Source organism: Amblyomma maculatum, chromosome 5 (assembly GCF_055883805.1).
Source record: "Amblyomma maculatum isolate TAMU_Amacu chromosome 5, ASM5588380v1, whole genome shotgun sequence".
NCBI lineage: Eukaryota > Metazoa > Arthropoda > Arachnida > Ixodida > Ixodidae > Amblyomma > Amblyomma maculatum.
The window spans coordinates 119197456-119219783 of record NC_139348.1 but is presented as its reverse complement, the minus strand read 5'-3'; the positions used below and the strand labels follow the sequence as shown (position 1 = coordinate 119219783).

Genomic DNA, 22328 nt, shown 5'->3' with positions numbered 1-22328 from the left:
ACGTCTTTCAGGTTGACGGCACTATCATGCAGCAATTTTTTAAGAACACATTGGAGTTGTTTGCGCGGCGGTCAACTCGCGACAGTGCCTCCAGTGCTACCAATGAACTACTTCCACTTTTCTATCCAATCCTAGCTTATATATCCTTCGGGCGGTCGTTACCACCCAAACTGTCGCCTTACCAAGCAAAAATATGCCTCCATACACATCACCATAGATGGGCTGCAACTGCCCGAGGTCAGCAAACTTCGAGTTCTGGGAATGTTCCTGAAAGACAATGGACTCAGCACGGAAACTATCCGGAAACTGAACATCACCACCCATCAAGCTATCAGACTAATCAAGCAAATAGCAAACGGGCACAGAGGCATGCGAGAGCACGATCTCCGACGCCTTGTAGAGGCATTCGTCATCAGCTGAATGGTCTATTTACTCCCGTATCTCTCTCTATCTTACAAAGGCAGAAACGGAGAATGTGGACGCACGCATTCGTCAGGCTTAGTAAACAGCACTTCACCTCCCGAAACATACTCCTACCACGCGCCTCCTAAACATGAGAGTACACAACACAATCCAAGAACTAGTGGAAGCTCATTGTACTGCCTTGATCAACAGACATTCCTCCACAGAGATGGGCAGGTTCATTCTCGCAGCGCTAAAACTCAAACCAATTGGTCCACCCATTGAAAACAGCTCCCTAGTCCCCCAACACATCCGCAACAACCTTACCGTAACACCCCTACCTAAAAATATGCACCCTGCTCACCTCAAGGCACGACGAGAATCTCGAGCCAAGGCGTTACACAAAGCACACGCGACTGACACCGAAGCGGCCTACGTAAATGCTGCCGAATACAGTCACCCCATGGCACTTGTCATCAGTGTGATTTCCTATAACTTCATTCACATAGTTTCTGCCTCTGTCAAAGCACAGACGTCGACAGCATCCGAAGAGGCAGCCATGGCGTTAGCCATCTCCTCTTCCACTGCCACGCTCATTTTCAGCTAATCTAAAACGGCCATTCAAAATTTTGCAAGAGTGAAAATACATCCAGTCGCCCATAAAAGCATAACCTCTGGCTCCACAGCTCCTCGACCCATTCACATCGTCTGGGTACCAGGCCATGCAGGCAACCCCGGTAACGAGGCAACCCACTCAACTGCTCGAGCGCACGTCAACGTAGCTGGGCATACCGAAGACAGGGGAAGCAAACGGGACAGACTTCTCACCTATCATGACATAACACTTTACTACCGAGAACAACGACTCTTATATTCCCCACTTCATACCTCTCTCTCAAAACCCCATCAAATAATCTGGCGACAGCTGCAAGTAAAAATTTTTCCCTCCCCAGCTTGGTTGGCCTTGGCACACCCGGGATGGTACGACCCCAAATGCTCTCTATGTGGCGCACCTAGAGCCACTCTCAATGAAATAATGTTTCTATGCGAAGATATCAAGCCACCGTCCCAATGGGGCCTCACGGACAAAGAGGGTTGGGAGATTGCGGTCTCCAGCTCGGATCCAGTAGCACAAAAGATGCTGGTTGACTGGGCTGAAGCGGTCGCTGCCAGGCACGGCCTGACAGATACCAGCCGGGATCAGGAACCACCTCAATCCTTATAATGTACCCTGGTTCCCACAATAAATGGTTTACCACCACTACCACCTACATAATTATGAGGCCTCTTGACAGGGGTCCACTATAATGTCAGCATAAATGACGCAGTTCTCCTTTCTACGTGACAGGAGCGTCTCTCTCATCCGAGGAAAACGAAGAACGTGCAGCGATTTCCGCTAGGTAAACGTGTGAAGGTTTGTAGCAAGAGCTACACTACTTCAGCCATATCGCCTCTACGCCGGGATCGCACCTTGAACCATTCAGAAGAAGAATAAGAATTATTGGAAGAATAAGAAGAAGTCGTGGGAGGCGGTAGCTGGCAGCTAACATGGCCGGGCACGAACTGGACGTTGGGCTTCCTGACATTACATTTGGCAGGAGGTGCCAACTCGGTCTTCTTCTTGCATATGGTAGGGTGGTTATCACAATCAGCCTGCCAAAACCCTTGCATTCACGTTATCCCTAGGCCACGCAGGCACGTTCATGCGACTCGGTTAAAGCGGGTTGGTTGGTTGCACAACTTTTCTTTAATCGGAAATGGGCGTCCTCTTCCCCGCCCCCGGCATGCGTGGTGGATAGCTTTATATGTTGACGTCATCGCAAAGGCGGGTGTAAACAGAGAAAGAGGTGCCGTAGCGGAGGGCTTCAGACCACCGCGCAATAGAGGCTTTCGTCTCATCGCACTTTAGTGGTGACATTTGTCCCCTATGGCATAAAAAAGCTGAAACTATAGACCAACACCGTGTTTACAAACAAAGGGGGCGCTCGCGGCGCCGCAGCCGACTGGGGGTGAAAAATAGGGTTAACGTCCATAGGAATACATGGAATCGAAATATTTCAAAGCAGTTTTCTCATTTCACGGGGCACCTGTGATCTCGTTATTCGGTGCGAAGCAGCTATGAACATCCTACAACAGATCGTCAAAATATGAAATCTCATTGCCGAGGCGAACTATTTTTAAAATACCGCGAATTATGTGGGGGTGCGGGTTGGGAGGGCGACCCGTAGAAATACATGTAAACACAACTTACCGGAGCATTTTTCTCATTTCGCAGAGCATCAAAAGTGGTGGCCGTTGACCCGCGCTTTGAAGAAGTGTGTGATAAAGTATGGTGCGTCGTTACGGAGGCAGTCTACTATAAAAACTCCCCGAATAATCTGTGTTATGAATCCAGACGCCGCCAAAAGGCAAGCTGCAAGGTGTAGCGAATCGCGCAGTTTTGCTTACAGTCTGATATGCTGCCGCATAGGGTAAATAAGCTTGATAATACTCTCACTTCAGTGATACTTCCTAGACAGAATTACATTTAAAAAGCCGTTGACAAACGCCATACGACAATATAGACCGGACGAGATTCGCGCATTGCAACAGACGACAGCTCAGCTAGCGACACCGCGGCCGCCTCCACCCCCGGAGCGTCTGCTGGCGACAGCGCCGGTGATGCATGGTCGTCTGCAACTGTGGGCGGTCAGTTTATCGTGCTGTGAGCGGTCTGGCAAGTCGTCAAACTTGCATTAGTTGCAAGAGAACGTTGCAATTTGGCAGGGCATCAAATTAACAACGTTTTGAAAGGTTTTTATCTCACAACATCGCTTGAAATGCATTTCTGCAAATAATGAAGTTTTCCGTTTCCGCTGTAGGGCGCCGATTATTCATGGGGGTGTTCGCAGAATTTCGTGCCTCTAAGTAAAAAGAAAAGCGAAAGATTGAATAAATATTCGCCTCAGCCGCTTTCGCCCTCCGCTGGAATATATTTAAACTTGGCGATGAAACTGTCACTCTGTCGTGAAATTTGAATATCACATCCTTCCAAACATCTTTCGGAATTCATTTTATTCTCGAATGCGTAGAAGCAGAAAATAATTTGTTCACTTAACGAATAGCAACTTAGGCAAGTTATAGCATATATATTTGCTTTAATGTCATTTGTAGGCTACCCTCGAAATCTGCTCAGTAACTCGGTTCTTCAGCGTCATCTGTGCAATGCCTTTGAAATCCAGGATTTGCATTTAGGGTGCCTTGGGGAAATACTGAGAAGGCACAAACTGATGTTACAGATGTACCTTTTTTACGTATCTACAACCTCCATAAGTTTACTACAATGCCGGCTCAGGCTGGTGATTAAAACCATTGCGTAGACCTGCAAAGGCCTAATAATTTCAGCTATATAGCATCCTCCTATTAATATATCTGGCTTTCTACAGCGACCCCCATTGTTGTCCATGTCGTGTACCCCACGCATTCCACTTCATGAGCAGTTTTTCCACGTACTACAAATGTGGAGGAAATCAGCACATGTTCGCTTTTAGTATCTGATCAAAATATTTTTTTTTGTTAGGGCGTTTACCTCATAGTTAGGAACCGCGGATTTTCAGAAAATAGCAAGGAGATATAAGAATGCCTTCCTGTGAAATTCGGCATCGGCATGTGAGCTGTCCATCGCTCCCCCTGTGTAAATGTAGCGTGTATTCTTGTACCGGATAGCTTTTTATTGACCCAGGACATTCGACTAACCGTGGAGCATGATGGGAATTTTCTTTATCATAAGGCATTGCTACGCCTACCTCGGCCGTTTCACGATATTCTAAAATTCTTTACGGCTTGCTACCCATCCGCTAGCAAAGAGAATTCTGTGGAAGCATCTTTGGCTTTTAACGACGGAATGCAAAATTGTCAATATTTTTTTTCAACATATGCATTTTTTCCCGCTATGTTGCGTGTGATAATCAGATCCTCAAGCTTAAAAAATACATAATTCGAACGCATGACATGCGTCATTGTCTGAGAAAGCGTATATGTCAACGATTGCATTTTAAATTATCAGGACAACATGACACGAGGCGTCGCCTCTTTTCATTGCATGATCATAAAATGCATAAAACACGCAATAAGATGTAACCTCACATTCCATGTTTGCTACTTCTTCGCCGCCACTGACAGGGTGGCGGCCTTAGTGATGCGGAAGCCGTTTGCGGCCCTGATTTATGTATTGTATTGAGGTAGAAAACATTGCGCCGCCATTAATTTATCTCTTTTGACAGTAAACAAAGACGGCTATTCTAATTTAACATGACAAAAGAAAGTAACATTTAAACAAGAAATTAGAAGATACTGCCGTCAAGTATTACCCGCCGTTAGTCCGCAATCATCATCATGATCCTCAGCCGGACTATACAGACTCCAGGGCGAAGGCCGCTCCCATTTTCCTTCAATTTATACAGTCCTGTACCACCTGCATCCACTTGGCGCGTGCGATTGTCTTAAACTTATCCTCAAATCTAATTTTCTGCCGCCCCTGTTAAGCGTTCATTTTCCTGGGGTAGAGTTGGTTACCCTTGCCGACCATCAGTTATCTGCTTTTTTTTTTTGCGAAGTTTATTGCCTCAGGGCATAAAAGGAATGTTATGATGGATGAAGGGTGTGGTCAAATAAATGAAAAAAGGTTGGCTGATGCAATGAAAGCGAGGAGTGAACGATGATGCGGTCCCAGTGTCCAAACAGCATATGACTGCGGATTATGGGGGGAGAGGCAAGCTGCCACCAGGTGCCGGATCCGCGTTGCCTTCAACGCGGGACAATCCCACAGTAGGTGATGGATGTCAGCTTCTACATTTCTAGACTTGCAGATGGGGCACCCAGGGTGTGGATATAAATACCGAAATTGTGGCCACTTTCGGATGACTGCTGGTGTTAGGGCCACCCCAACTCTCTTCTCTCTTATCGTCTCTTCGCACTACATGTCCTGCCCTTGCCCATTTCTTCTTGTTTGTCTCGACTATAATGTCCAAAGCTCGAGTTTTCGCTCTCACCCCTTCTGTACACTTCATATCTCAACATTACAGCTACCACTTCTGTCCCATAGCTCTCGGCGTTGCCCTCAGCTTAAATGAAACCCTATTAGTTAGCCCCCATATTTAAACCAGTTAGGTGACTGGTTACAGCTGTTATCCATTTTCTTCTTGAGCCATTCTGGTAATCGGCTAATCTGCGACTAGCTTCCAAATGCGCTCCACCCCCCAATCTTATACTCCTGGATATTTCTCTTTCGGGCTCGGGATATACGGTTACTACCTGTCCTAATTAGACATATGCTCCTACCATTACTAGCGCTTCGCTACCTATTGAGATCTGCTGTTCCTTTCTCACGCTGTTCAACGTTACCTTAGCCTTCTGCATATTAACCCTTTCGGGCCTACCTTCCTGCTTCTCCTTTCTAGGTCATCATTCATTTTTATTCCGGACAAATAGACGCTCAAATACAGAACTGGATGACACTGCAGAATCCATGTGCAACATATTTGAACTAAATCGGACACTCCATGCCCAAAATAAAATGACCTCAAGCAAAGGGGGCACTGTAACCAAATCTGGAGCGGTTCAGGTGTCCACAGAAAGAAGTGTGACCGGTACTGCGCTTTTCCCTTCCTGTGAACCAATTATTATTATTATTATTATTATTATTATTATTATTATTATTATTATTATTATTATTATTATTATTATTATTATTATTATTATTATTATTATTATTATTATTATTATTATTATTATTATTATTATTATTATTATTTCATTTTCTCGAGTAAATGTGGCACAGAATAATGACGTTTTAAATGGTAATACGTATAATCCTAACTGTGGCACAGCTACTGCGATAGCTTTATGTGGTTCCAACACCCAGATACAAGAAAAAAATCATAGGTCGCTGATTGAAGCACTGCTAGGTATCTCGTATATATAATAAATACACAGGTTCCACGCCTTTGCATAAATAGTTTCAACTGTAGCTGTGAACAGATGCATCTTACATAACTTTATAGCATTATGACAACTGCACTATCCAATTGCTTTAAAATGGAAGTCTCTGAGGTATCTGCGTGCTCACCTTCCTCGAAATATATGCCAAAGAGGGGTAAACCATATAATGCCGTACATCTCCGTTGCTAAAGGCTCTAATTGCAACCAGCGGATCAATTCTGAAACCTGTATAGATTAGCGGTATTTAACGGGTCCCACATTGTAGACGCAAAACATAAGACGGCCAAACAATTCATTTTTAGTATGACGGACAGATACTCTTAAAATTATTAATGCCCAAGTGACAACCCTTTGCTTATTGAAATAGATATGCTAAACAAATATGTTATTTTGATTCGACTTATTCGTGTGTAATTAAAACCTATCTTCAATAAGGATGTTTTAAATGTATTGTTCCTTTAACTTAGTGAACAAGAAGAAAGGTTACCTCATAAAAATAAGCCATCAGCTGTCTTTTATTCTTATTAGGCAGATGTCACAATTATATCAGCCAGAAGCCTTTTGTATCCTGCACTTCAGTGATATGTACCATGAAACAAAAGACGTATCTAACTGATATTTGAAATAAATAACAATTTCTTATGTGCGAAATCAGGTTTACCCTGAAAGGGGGTCGTGAACATGAATCATGTTATTTCAAAGCATCATTGACTCAAGGAAGGAGGACCTAGGGGGAAATGCTGAATTCAATTTTTTTGCAAAACCTTATATCGCAAAAATCATCTTATGCCTAGCATGGATACTTTTTCTTCCAGCATTTGTTCTTTGTATATATTAATATAATATAATATTATAATAATATATATTATTTTAAATGTAATATTAGTAAGGTAGCTTTAGGTAGGTAAGCTTTATATGGCACCGAAGAAGGCCATTCTAATTTGTAATGTGGACTGGCAATGGCCTGTTAAGAAAATTTTATAAGTACCCGGAGGAGCAGCACCGAAATAGCGGTTTTGGTGTTAAACATCAACCAGGAAAAGAAAGGGATCAGACATTTGGGAGACATTATAGAAAGCTCAATTCTAAATTGACTGCTGATTACTGACCTGGTGAAAAATAATGCGATGCTTGAGTACTAAAAGTCTTTACTGCTCATTTCACAGTGCTGATTGTAACTAGCAAATTACTTCTCCAGCCTAATACACGATACAATATCTTACGGACATTATGGATAAAATTATATATATATATATATATATTATATTATATTGTATAATATGTTCATATATGTTCATATATATATATATATGAAGGAAAGAAGCCAACAGTCGGCGAGGCCAAGGAAAGCATTGGGGATTGTATTTTGTCTCTTTTTTTTAGTTATTACTTGGATAATCACAGAAATTAGTAATGTAGACTGTTTAGGGGAAAGATAATTAAACACGAAGCAAAAGTATGTATATATATCGCCCCCTAAGCAAGCAACCCCCTCTGGGGGCCTCAGTTGTATTTTGAATGTAGACATAAACAAATACTTAAACAGCAGGTGAATTTTTCCCCATGCCACCGCTGAATGAAAAATACTTATATGTTAGACTTTTGAAAGAAATACGGCGATAGGTTCGGAGAACTTGTGAAAAAGTTATCGCATGCCTACCGTTAGGTTTTCTGGGCTGCCTTTTTTCCTAGGAATGAAAAACGTCGGGATTCATAACAATGTTCGTTAGAACGACTGGATGTTCTACATATACGTATGACAAAATAACTGCATTTCATGCCGCTGCTCACATCGTTATAGATGTGTATATTCGGGCAGTCTTCTCATCTTTCAAGCATAAGTACATCACGACGATGTTTACAAAAAGTCCAACATCAATTCGCGCATACGCCTTAATTGGCCTTGCATTTTAGCACTCGAACAAAAAAAAATTGTTTTAATGCAAGTGTTGCGGGAAAGATTCTTATATTTTTTCTTAACGCAAGCTTGCCATAAGGCATATTATAGAAACTCGTGTAAATTATTTTCGGTAAGGAACCGGAGCAGGCTCCCACTATTGTCGTTGTCGGTGAGCCATTTAGAGAAGGCCTCTTCTCTTATAATTTTTATAATTACTTCTTTTAAAAAGATTCTGATAATAACAGGGGAAATTGGTATTTCGAATTCACAATAAACCTAATCTCGAGAAACCGCGAATGCAAATGCTTCTGAATCATTCCAAAAATTCATTTCCATATTATTCTTACTTTCATTCGTTTTCTTTGCGCCGTGTTAATGCGTACTGATTTTGCATTTTGTGGTGTTAGCCTATCTACATTAAAATACGTATATGCTGGCATCAGAATATTTCTGATAAGATGAAATTGTCAGATATTTTCGTTTGCGATAGCGCAGTGCTGTTTGTTTTGTTTTCACAAACGAAGCAGATGCTGACGTAGTTTTTCAGAATAAAAGTGTCAAGAAATACTTCGAAAAACCGCTATTATTTCTGTACAACAAGCCGTATGTGACGCGTTCAGAAATAATAACCCCGGAGTGACAGCTGCGAAGCTCCGTACTCTCTTATTAAGAATAAAATGTTTCAAATTCACACCGCTTTGATGTGTTTTTATTTTTTCTTTAAGAAACGGTGCTCCCCGCTTCTTTACGCGTGACGTACCGATGCCAATTGCATTGTTGAGAATGTTCAACATGTCGACTTAATTTTGGTGACATCAACGCGTGAAACGACGCTTTACATACTCATGCATTTGGAAATGTAGACCTAACGAGGATTTTAATGTATTCTTTTGGCACTCGACATGCCGAAGCGCACTGCCTATTTGCGAAAATTTAAAAACAAACCTCGCGTTTACAAGTTGATGGGCTTCGATTTAGCAACATGCTATTGCCATTTTGATAAAACATAATGAAACTTATTGGGTGACTTCAGGCAATTACGCGCCCGGTCGTTTAGCCCTAATACGTACTTGAAATCCTCTTTGTAGTACAACCGATCTTCACAGACGCCATGGAGACCTATTGCTATTAAATTGCAAGTGCACGAACGAAAAAAAAAAAAAAACTTGCAGAGGCCAAATCAATCACCGGACGTTATGTCAGCGACCAATAACAATTTAGCCACGGCAAAATGAGGAACTTGTGCTCTTTGCTTTGCTAGATCCCTGTACCCGGTCAATAACTTATAATTTGCACGGTTGTAGTCTTATCTGGCACCATCTCTGCGTGCCTCCGAGGAAGGTGAGTCGCCGTGTGATGTCATAGGAGAGGGCAGCTCCACCACAGTATGAAACCAAACGCCGGTCTCGTACCTTTGAGATTTGCGGCCAAGAGAGCATATGAGTGACTTGTGCTCTTTGTTTTTCTAGGCAGGCCTTTTTCTGCATAGTTTATAATAGTATAGTCCTGCGACTGCTGATCCCAACTACTTTGTTTCAATTGTTGTGGACTTGTGCTCGTATCGCGCTCGCATCGGCTCGTTTTGGTCCTTATCGAATTTTGCGGCGTCAGCATGATTACCAGTGTCATTTTAGCGCAGGAGTGGGTGCAATCCGTGAACTTTGCCCGAACCCCATTTCATCTATTATTGCCACGTTCAAACCTCTTCTTTTGCTTTGTGCGGGCGATGTGGAGGCAAACGCCGGACAAAAGATTGATGAAGTGTTCACATTGCTAAAAGAGTGTCAAGATGAACAATCACAATTCCTTAGCGATATCAAGAACGAAATAAACACCATTCAGGACCGTGTAGCTTCAATCGAGAAAAGCATCTATAGTATGCTTGATATGCAGAAAATCGATATCAAATGGCGAACTGTAAGGTGTTGTTGAGGCCATGAAAAACAGAATGCGAAGGAACAGCTCGACTATCCAACGCCTTGCTGAAGCGAGAAAGAAAAGACGGAGAAAAAGAAAACCATAAATATTTATTCAGCATCGCCTCGAACAATTTCGCACTGAACATCCTAAACCGATTATAGGGAAAATTCTGAACATAAATGAAAACTCGAAGCTTTGGAGAATGCACACAAACCGTAAAACCTTCGAGTCTCTAGAGGTTTGACTACACGAAGATTTCTCTCCAAGAGTTGTTCATGCACGGAAAAAGCAGTGTGACTTCGCCATTGAAAATATCGGACAAAATGAGCGCTGAAGCACAAAATGATATTTGATAACTTTCACATGAAAAACAGCAATAATTGTTATTATTCAGCAACAGACAGCATTACTAAGTTCGTACCAGGCAGGCTCAGGATTGGCGGTGTAAAGCAAGCAATAAACAAAATAAAATGAAGTGAGTCCGTTGCTCTTGGCTAAATTTTGAAGCATATATAATCTCCCGCTGTAAAAGCTATCAAGCTTTTTTGCTCAACTACCTTTATCGTAGGCACGGAAACTTGGCTAACCGAAGACATATCAAATAATTGACATCGCGTTTCAGGTTGTCGACGAGGAGGAAGGGTATTAATCACAATTAAACAAGATTTCAGCTCGTCGCTCATTCCTACCGACTCTTCTTTAGAAATGATCTGGGTTTCAGCTCAGCTTGGTAACACGCATTTCATTTTCGGCGCCTGTATAGAGTGCCAAATAGCCAACAGGATTTTATTGAACATTAAAATGATGCAATTGAGCGTGTCCTTGTAAAACACCCGAACTCTATTTTACTGTTAGCAGGCGATTTTAACATTCCCGGTAAAAATTGGGCGGCGCTAATCTTAGAATTGGAATGTAACCGAAAGAAGATTAAATTCTTTCGCTTTTTTTTATTATCACCAACACACACAAACTGTTCATGAACCAACTCGTGGTAATTGTGTCCTAGAACTCATCTTAACAAACCATCCAAAACACTCTGATGTAGATGTCCTATCGGTGACCACACAGCTGTTCCCTGCTCTCTTTCACTTCTGCATGCAGATAGAACTAAGATTTAAAAACGTATTCGAAACTATGCACGTGCAGACATGCAAAAAATTAACCGCGTGTTGGAAATCTATGCTAATGATTTTCAGGCCGAATTATAGAATCGCACAACTGATGAAAACTGGCCGTTATTTCGTGACAAGCTATAGAAATAGAAGAATCTTGTGTGCCCGAACGAATGATAACTACACGTACAAACGATCCTTGGTTTACCAATGGTGTAAATAGTGTAATAAACCAAAATAAACGGGCATTTAGAAAAGCAGATCGAACAAACTCAGCCTCCGTCTGCGAGAACGGCAAAACAACTTCCAAAATCGCAGTAAAAGGAATTTGTGAATCGAAATTCAAATATTTCAACAGCACACTTTCAAACCTGATTAAAACCGATCCACAGAAGTTTTGGCAGGCGGTAAATGCGAAAGGCGTAGGCCCGGTCTCTTTCCTCTTGGATGAATATGGCGGTGCTCTGATTACAAACCAATGTGCAGAACAATTAAACAAACACTTTACAGGAGTCCTTACGGTCATTTACCAGTTTGTAATCAAGTGCTTCTACAAGGTGTGTTGCACGCAATTAACGCCTGTGTGCCAGCACCAGCCCAGGAACCGACTCTGTCAACGCAAAGCATTTAATGATAGCCGCCCAGCACTCAACTTCCCTTCTTTCTCTCATGTTCCAACAATCACGCGATACCGCATATTTGCCGGAAGATTCGAAATCTGCCTACGAAATCCAATGTGGGGACAGATCCGGCCTAACAACAAATAGGCCTATATCACTGACCTCAACATGTTCTACGATATTGGAACACGTTATCTACACTCAAATAATGGCTTATCTTAATCTTAACAACCTGCTTCATATATCAACCAACATAGTGTTGGTAAGCATCTATTGTGTCACACACAACTATTCGAAGTAACAACAGACCTTCAATAAATAATCATAATAATATATGGTACAAAGGAACTGAAAGACGCAGCATCTATCACCCTTGTTTCGGTGGGCACCTTACTGATTTATTTATTTAATAACTGATTGATTTATAGGAAGGGAAAGGCGTGCTAACTATCCCACTTGTTTTCTGTGGACACCTCACCGGCGCCGTAAGGGCAGGGAGAAAGATGGGGCGAAAGTGGAAAGAGAGAAAGAGGAGTCGGTAGTGAAGGGCTACGGAGTAATTTCGACCACCTGGGGGGGGGGGCTCTTTAATGTGCGCTGACATCGCACAGCACACGGACGCCTCTTCGTTTTGCCTCCATCGAAACGCAGACGCCGAGGTCGGGTTCGAACCCGGGTACTCTGGCACAGTAGTCGGGCGGATTACCACTGCACCACTTCCGGTGAGTGGATACCTGACCCGCGCCGTAAAGGAAGGGAGGAGTGCAAGTGAAGCCATAGTTGAGGACTACGGAGTAATTTTGACCATATCGGCCCCGCCGCCGCGGTGGTGCAGAGGGAGGTGTAAAGGGTGGCAGTTCCAGGCCCTACGGGGCTGGAACGGTAGGTCAACGCCGCTCGCGGGGGGGGGGCTAACCAGCCACCGAATTTTATCTGTTGTAGGCCGTCATTGCACCCGCCACTGCTTCGGTGGTGGACGATGGCTGTTGTTGCGGCGCGTCTTTCTCTCCCTCTTCGTTTTCCTTTCTTCTCTATTTTCTCATCTGTCCGCACGAGGCAGTGGAGGTGGCTCAGCTACAGAGCCAGTAGCAGGCCTGTAACAACATTTTCTTTTCCTTCTTCCTACAGCCAAAACAACAACGGGGATGCAATAGTAAGAAGCCCGGCTACTTTGCCGGAGTTGCCGCGTTCGATCCTGATGGCGGTAGCTGCGTTTCTATGGAGGCGAAACGAAGAGGTTTGGTTTTGTTTGGTCTGTGGGGTTTAACGTCCCAAAGCGACCTAGGCTATGAGAGACGCCGTAGTGGAGGACTCCGGAAATTTCGACCACCTGGGGTTCTTTAACGTGCACTAACATCGCATGTTAAAGAACCCCATTAAAGAACATCACAAGAATCATGCAAAGTGCAGCTTCGTACGTTGATGCGACAAATAAATTAAAGCAATAAAAATGAGGTAAGACCACAGACATAGAACAAAAATATAATATTTGTACGCAGAAATGAATCAAGTTTACGCTTTTCACTCAAGGAAAAGCTGTAACGTATGAAATAATCATTCACTTTTGTTTATTGACGGCTCTCGCTGGTGAACGACGGCTGTCGCGATGTGCGTCTTTCTCTCCCTCTTTTTATTCTTTCTTTCTTCTCTATTTTCTCTTCTGGCGCACAAGGCAGCGGAGGTGGCTCATATACAGTCATAGCAGGCCCGTGCAATTTCTTTTCCTGTTTGTACGTCATGTGAGCAACCTATGACTCCCAGTCAAACAGTTCGCAATGCTCTCGTGCAACGCGAAACCCCTAGACTGCGCCGTAGCGCAGTTCTCCTAACTAGCTACCATGCATGTGCAGAAGCGCATTCGCAAATCAACGCCACACATTGCGCTTTCGCCGCCCAAAGCGGACTTATTGTCCGATGGCGGAACGGATCACTGTCCGATCGGCGCCACTATTTGTGACCTATGACCTCTTTCCCCAGCATTGCATCCCTATGAGCCGAGAACCAGGCTGGGGCAAAACTTGTAGCCACTGAAAAACCGGTGAGTACTCGGCGGCACCAGGGATCGAACTTCGTACCTCCCGAATAGGAGGCGGATGCTCTACCAAGAAGCCACGCTTTTTTTTCTTTATTACCATTTTTTTAAGCACACAGCATACACTCTGAATACACAACAACAAAGCAAAACAAAAGGAATGCTAAAACACTAGGCGCGTTCTGCCTAAAGCGCTAGATTTAAAAGGGCTTTACTGAAGCCAGCTGGTCCAGTACAGGTAGCCACTCCGGAGAATTATCTTGGGCACACAGAATTTCTCTCAGGTATACCACGCTCTCGATGAAGTAGTGTCGAGCGGGGTGTACACGAAGCCACGCTTCGGTCAAAGAAGAGTTACAGCTCACCAAACAGTATCCCCCGGGCTTACATAGAATCGTCTAGGCCGAGTCCCTTGCAAAAGAGCTAAGTCCCATAAATGACGGACACCCGCGCCAGGGATCATTCTTGTACCAGTTTATTTCTGCTCATATTTGATCTACAAGACGCATCCTGTTTGCTCTCCCACCGCGCGTGACGGACCTGTCTACTATTTCCAGCGCCTTGGTCGTAATGTAGGTCGCACCCACGTGCTCGGGTGCACTTTTTTGACGAGCACCCCTGCCAAACGCCTTCGCGTCCCTGACTTCGGCAACTCTCTCCATGCCGCACTCCAAGCGAGAGCCCGATTCTTCCATGTTTTGGTAAGCGTCTTGGCCTCGACGCCGGCCCCGTTGCAAACGTCTTCAGGACCTACCGCCTACGAACCGGAGTGCGAGTGGAGGCTTCATCTCTCACCCTTCTGGTCTCAAAGCGGTACTACTGACAGACTGTCACAAGGTGCTTGCCCCAGCTCTGCTTTCGCTTCGTCTTCACTCTCTTAACTCACTGAGACGCCCGCAGGCCATCAGCGTTTCCCAGGACGACCCTGATTTTCCGGAGGAGTGAAGACGGTCTCTAACAGCGCCCCCAAGCATCCTCGCGGGTTTGGTTACACAGGTTTGACCCTTCCCCTGATCACTTTAGTCAGCGGGGATTCCCCTGCACCGTCCTTACATAGACACTCAGCCAGCACAACCCATCCCTGTTCTGCACCGGCGGGCGAACTTTATTTTCCGCTACAGGGAGTGGTCACCTCCAACTCGAGTGACTTGCACCTTGGATCACATGGAGTCGCGAGCTCCCCAGCCTTATCCCTAGTCCCGTTTCTTGATAGGACATCATCGGTAAAGGCTGTAATTTTCGATGGGCCCCGCCGTACCAGTTTATAAGCCCGAAAATTTATCCCACTTTAGTGTTATTCATCAACATCTCATCATCAATCTCAACTGAATCTTGAACCACTTTTGCAGGCTGATGTGTTTGATTGTGCCCCGAAGGGCGCAGCGGGGTTAGAGGAGCTTCTTCCAAGCTCACTTCCTGAGGATGCTGAGCGCCAGGCTGGGGGTCTGCTTGTACCCATGTGGTACAGGCAGACCGACGACGTTTCGCTGTTGCATGTTGCTTAGTGCAAGCGTTTGCGTCCAGTGTGGAATATCTGCCTACAACTGCTAGTATTTCCTTTGCTGGTCGTGCTTAAGCTTTACAGTAGGCGAAAATGGTGCGTGCTCGCTTAGAAGCTTATATAGTCGCTGTGTGAGCTCATTTTCGGATGATGCAAAAATGCTGCTGCAGTTTTTGGATTCCCAGACACGTCGCAAGGGGGTCGGCTTGTTGTTCCGATACACATCTGCACGAAATGGCGTCTCGCTGCATCGCATATTTAGGCATATGAATCAACAATTACATTTAACTTTAGGTTCATACATATACTCCATTTTTAGACAAGTGCACAAATGTATTTTCATCTCCTTTCTTAGCACTCCTTAAACATTCGCTAAACAACAAACAGTACCCAGCATTCGGTTTTAAAAACTCCCCTGATTGCTTTCTTATTGCAATCTTGGCAACTCTTTGCCTTTACCGGCTAACTCTTCAAATCACAGTATTTCTGCCTATCATGATGAATAATACTGCCACATATAAACTCTAAACGATGTCTTGAATACGTCAAAACCACCTTACAGTAAAACACTTCATCCGAGAACTGACTTCCTGGCCGTGAAACAGGCATGACATTAATTTTATCGTTTTTATATTTGTGTACATTTCCTGTTCATAAATTGTGGAAAAGACATCCCAGATAGTAGCCCTTAATCTCAACCTTCATTTTAAAATAAGGCGTATGGTGCATTTGTGGAATTAAGTAGCTGAAGCAACGAGCTTGAGAAAAAAGAACGAAGAAGCAACACCAGGGTCTAACGCAGCGCGAGCTTAGGTCTACAGCGAGGCTAACGCCTTAACAGGAAGGAACCCCCAGACGCTTCGAGCGATTATCAGCACCGGTCCAGAAATTCTTCATCGAGACTACTCGGTAAGCCAATACGCCATATTTGCCACATCACGCACCCACCCCACAATGATGGTTCAGTGGGCAGAACACCCTACTAAAGCTAGGTATATCTGGGTCAGCATTGGCCTCGAAGATATTGTGTCCTTTGGGATGCAAAGCACCGAACCTCTGTACAGTACTTTATCTGTACGCAGTAATGAATTCTAGGAGATAGATTCCATCCACGGCGGTTCCGCACGTTGTCCTTAATAGCCTCAGTCAGTGAAGTACATGTCACCCCATTAAGCATGAGCATAGAGGGTCCATATGACATTGCATACTTTCTTCGAGTGGCGATTTCTCGGTCGGTGTGGTTTAGTGGTAATATCTTCAATCTGTAGAGCCTTGTGTCAGGAGGCAGCATCTAATTCACAATGGGCCCATTTCGACGCAAAATCTAAACGCGCTGTGAGGATTGATTGAAAAACGAACTCCTGTACGTAGTTCTATTCTCCATATTTATTTATGGCGCCACAACAATTTAGGCAGCAATACTTACTCAAACCCGGTGTGGTTCGCTGCTATCAGGACATTAAGGGGCCGCTGCATGTGGTTTCTTATTTTCTACCACCTCGTTTTCTCAGGCATCCATTTTAGGTAATGAGGGCAATCCGCATTTCGCACTAGGCCTGCCGCGCTCCTGCGATTTTCGAATGTCTTCCACAAAGCTAGAGCGAGCAGAAGATGCGACGCTGATAACCAAATACTCCAAGTGGTTTCATATTGCAGTAGAAATACAGCTACTTGCTCTTAGCCGAGTTGCCTCCATTCTTAGTAGTGGTGGTAAAACGCTTTATTTGGTGGAGCGGCGAAATACTTGTTACAAGCACTGGACCGCCTCCTAATCATGAGTGGTGGGCGGCAGGCCGTGCCTGATGGCAACCGCTTCAGCTCAGTCGACCAATCTTCTTTGAGAAGCCGGTTCTGAGCTGGAAACCGTGATCCTAAAGCCTCGTAGTCCGTAAGACCCCATTCCCCCGGTGGTTGAAACTATGGGCATCTGAACATAATGTCGAATGTAGCTCCAGGGGTCTGGCAAAGGGAACATTAGGATTGATGAGTAGAGGGGGAGAAGAGTGCCAGCAGTGCTCGGGAGGGAAAAGAGCAGGTTTGAAGCTGTCTCTATGTTATTTGTTGTGGTTTAGTTGAGGAGGGGTGTGGAGGCGGTTAGTGAAGTCTTTCAGACCGGTAGTTTAGTGTAATGTCGTTGTAGGTGATCAGCCGATCTCTGGCGCTGCCTAGGTCCTCGGTACCTGTTGCTTGATCGACGTATACTCGAGCAGCAGAATGGGCCGCTTCGTTACCGGGGTTGCCCGAATGGGCTGATACCCAGAGAAGTTCTATGGGTCGGGGTGTTTGAACATTGGTAGTTAAGAGTTTGTGAGAGGGAGCATGTAGCTGGTCTCGGGCGAAATTTTGTATGGCAGTTTAGGATCGCTGAGGATAAGAGTGGCAGTGGAAGAGACTGCCGCGATGGCTATAGCGTATTCTTCCGTTTCTACGGACGTTCGGTCAATGGATAGAGGCTTATGTGATATGTTCGAAACAGCTGGATACCGCGCATATCGCATAAACTGAGCGGTGTGGATATTCTGCGTCGTCCACATAAACCGTGTCGAGTTCGTTCGCATGTGCTCCGTGTAGGGCACGTGCTCTCGCTTTCCGTCTGGCCTGGTTATGAAGGGGATGCATGTTTTTAGGAAGTGGGTGGACAGTTAGGTGATCGCGGACTCTCTTTGGAACTGCATGTTTCTACTGGAGGAGCACCTAACGGCCTAAGTTGGAGATAGGAAAGAATCTGGCGGCTAGTTGGGGTAGTGGAGAACCGTCGTAGTTGGACGATGTGGTTGGCTTCCACCAGTGTTTGAGGGTGATGTGAACTGCCGTGCTTAAGAGTCGATAGGTTGGGGTGCGTTTTGGTAAGCCGAGGGCTACCTTATAAGCCTGTCTGATGAGAGCATCCACCTCGTCTTTGTCTGTTTATGTTAGATATAAGTACGGAAGCGAGTAAAGAATGCGGCTTATAATAAATGCCTGTACTAAGCGTCTGAGGTCATGCTAGGGCATTGCACATCGCTTGTTGTCTGTACGTTCAATTAGGCGGGTGATCTGATGTGTTGTGTTAGTCAGTCTGGATAGTGTATCCGTGTTAAGGCTGTCGTCTTTACGAACATACCTAGTATTCGAAGTTGGTGATCTTGTGATACTGGCTGACCATCAGTGGTGATGAGCATAGGGGGGGGGGGGGGGGGGTGTTGCTTCCGTGGGCTTGGGTGGAGGAATCAGGACCTCGGATTTGGTGATTGAACATGCAGGGCCTATTGAAACTGCACATCTGCTTTCTCCTTTCATTGAAGCCTCCGTTGCAAAATTTTCTTTCTTTCCTCAACAGTGTTTTCGCTTTCTCTGAAAAACTAAATGAATTATCTTTCGTGATATCAACACAGGCCGAACTTTGTTCTGACTGGATTCGATTCTGACGGCTTGATCGGCCTAATGAGTGAAGCGGCTGGTTTTGCAATAGTATTTGGTTCAAATGAAAGGAAAGGAGCTGTAGCTTTCACACTTGTTCAATGGACATCTATACCGCTGCGTAGAGAAAGGGAGTGAAAGTGTAAAGAGGGAAAGCGGAGTCATATTGGAGGGCTGCGGAGTAATTTCAACCATATGGGGATCTATAGCGTGCACTGACATCGCACAGCACAGAATGCCTCTTCGTTGTCCCTCAAATAGAACGGAGCCGCCGGCGATCGTTATCGAACTCGAGAACTCTGTTACAGTAGTCGGTCGTCTTATCATTGCACCACCACAGTGATTGATTGATTTATAGGAAGGGAAAGGCGTGGTAACTGTCTCACTGGTTTTCTGTGGACACCACAACCGCGCCGTAAGAAGAAGTAGTCGCCGCAAGGGAAGGAAGGAAGGTGGGAGTGAAAGTGGAAAGAAGAGAAAGAGGAGCCGTAGTGGAGGGCTACGGAGTAATTTCGACCACCTGGGGATCTTTAACGTGCGCTGACATCGCACAGCCGGGTTTTGCAATAGGGGAGCTTATAGAGCGATTTTAACTTGTATGCATACCACGCAGGCTGCTTATATTTGCGCTGTTTTAGCAAAAGCCGGCGAAGGAAGGTGCGCATTTCGCTCTCATCACGTAAAATAACCGTGCCAACGTAGTCCATCAAGCCCGCTGACGAGGTAGTTTAAGAAGGCATATCGCTTGTTGCTGGACATATACCCGCGAAGGAGCATATAGCCGCCGAGGATTTCGGAACTTCAAAGCTACACTCAAGGTCAGTAGAATTTTCGGCACTAGAATCTATGTAAACAGCAAGCAAGAACCTCGAATATTTTATTCGCATTTTCAACCAAATTTTGCACAGTGTAACCGAAAATATGTGACCATTCACGCCGTGAGGCAAGCTTTGCTTCACCGCAGCTTCCATTCTCTAACTCTCTCCTACCTACCATGCAGACATCTTTAGCTTGGAATTTTTCGCTTCTCATTTGCTATCCGTACATAATTCTTATGTAATCTCTTGATGTCTAGACAGCTTTTAATACGCACAGGTTTTCTCGATGCATCATTTGCTTAGTAGCGAGGGTAAAAGCTCAACTATAAGATGCGCGCTGAAAACATTTTATCAATCGACAATCAAAGGTTATGCGAATTGCATAGTCAGTCGACCACCCATTGATCCAGCTCGCTAATGAGGTTGCTAAGGTTACAGCTAACATTGATGCTTGCATTCATTCAAAAGCAGTCGTTCATGGAACACTTTAAGACCACTTGATAACATAGCAGGACGCTAAAATGCACAAATAGCACCACCATGTTCGCTTGCTTGTTGCGCACAGAGCATATGGCAGTGTGGGCGCTGTAATTTATCTGGCAGAAGTAGTGTCTAAACTCCCCTTATCCAACTCCATATAAGTCTGGTATCACCGTACAAAGAACATTTCTTCATTCATGAGATCATATCTCCTAATGTGTGCATTGTCTCGTATTACGCTCACCTTCCAGACATCGCAGGCGGAGCACAGACGTTGACGCGAGCATTGGAGCAAGTAGGCCGTTTCCGGCTCTGTGCACAGACACAGGTATCTTGATAACAGCTACCGCCGTACACCTTCGTGACATCCTTATTTTGTTCTAAGTTATACGAATCAGACCGAAGGCCTCCCCGTAACTCTATGATGTGAGAAGCAGTTTTTCACAAAACTCTTCTTTTGGGAACTGCCGCCAATCAGTGCCCTGTATAGGTTTAGCATCTGGTTCCGTACTCCATCTTTATTAAAATGACATGGACCACTTCGTTCGTTCCTTGGTTTACGTACTGCACTCTGCAAACTCCAGCTTCGGCACTGTCAATTGTTTAAAGAAAAGTCGCGAGCATAATTCTTGCATAATGCTTTCAGCTGATGACGTGGTGTGAAACTCAATGGTAGGTGGGTTTTATGACGCCGTGAGACACTACTACATGGCCGAGGTGGCACCAGCGGCCATATTGGACTGCTCATTTGAGATGAGAGGATGTGATTAATGCTCGAACTCTCCGGGACCACAGGATATTGATTACGATAGGCAACTCGTAAACCCCCAAGGCCCATTTTAATTCGCCTTTAAAACCACGCTGTATAAATTTTTGGGGTAGTCTCGTGGATTGTGGTAGCTAATGATACTATGCTAATGAGCATTTGTGATAAATTAGATGCACATATAGGATTAACTGAGTATGAGTAAGTTTTTATACGCCATCGAGCTTTGCCAAGGGATCTCCGGGCGGGAGCCATACACTATGTCGTGTGTGCCCCTAAAAGAACTGGGCGATAAATCGATGCAGGCACCCTTTAGTTTACCTACAGTTTATGTTTAATGAATGTAAGCTGGAGGAATATCCTACCTTGCCCTTCTGAGAGTGTTGTGAAATCCCCTTGCGGCTCTATCTAATGGTTCTAGAGAAGCGTGCGCATGATTATTCTTTTCTTTTTCGACAGGTTGCCACCTCTGGGATCAAACGGCGAACACCGGTTTCAAGCCTCTCCCGGCCGATTACAATCAACCAGCTGCCATGCAGTTTGCTCCTAACCCGACCCAGCAGTCCGTGTATGAAACGCAGAAACAGTTTGCGCAAGCTCAGCCTTCGTACTTATCTGTGGTATCTGCCACAGACCCTACGGGTGTACTTAGCCGCACCGACCTACCAACATCTTACTCGTCAACAGGTATGAAATTGCGCCCTCACACTGAACATTCTTGATATAAGCTCTGCCTCATGTTACTGTGGAAAGCAGTGATTTGCGCAGCAGTGCCATTATATACCTCAGTAATTACTTTTAGGCACACCAAAAACAATGAACGTATCTGACAGTTCAGCATCTCTATTAAAAAACAAGCCTTGTCACGGTGGCGCAGTAGTTACTACACTCGATTACTGTACCTGAGTAGCAGGGTTAGAACGCGACCGCTGGTGTCTGCATTTTAATGGAGGCGAGTTTGAGTGGCGTCCGGATGACGTGCGATGTCAGTGCACGTTAACGAACCCTAGATGGTCGAAGTGTCCGCAGTATTACCCTTTGGCGTCTTTCAACCTTAGCCACTTTCGGATGATAAACTCCAGAAACGAAACCGTTCACAGAAGCAAATTACGCAATGTCCCCCTGTATTTCATAATTCCTGCTGACATCGAAAGTACATGAATCATTGAAGAATGCTAACATTATAATTTTTTATAAGAGAGGGGATGCTAAGCACATCAAAACTACAGACCAATCAGCTTACTATCAGTTACGTATAATGCATTTACTAGGGTGATCGCTAACAGAATCAGAACAACCCTACACTTCAATCAAGCAAAGGATCAAGCTAGTTTAAAGGCTTCTCAACTATTGATCATATCCATATCATCAACCAGGTGATAGAAAAAGGCTGTGAAAA

The 22328-nt window shown here is 44.7% G+C and overlaps 1 protein-coding gene across 1 annotated transcript in view; it reads left to right on the top strand.

Moving 5' to 3' along the window:
• LOC146189337 (uncharacterized) overlaps positions 1 to 22328 on the top strand; it is a 54688-nt gene that overhangs the window by 7323 nt on the left and 25037 nt on the right. The window contains exon 3 of the mRNA XM_084605241.1: positions 21389 to 21616. Coding sequence (XP_084461367.1) covers positions 21389 to 21616 — 228 coding nt within the window. The remainder of the gene's footprint in view (positions 1 to 21388; positions 21617 to 22328) is intronic.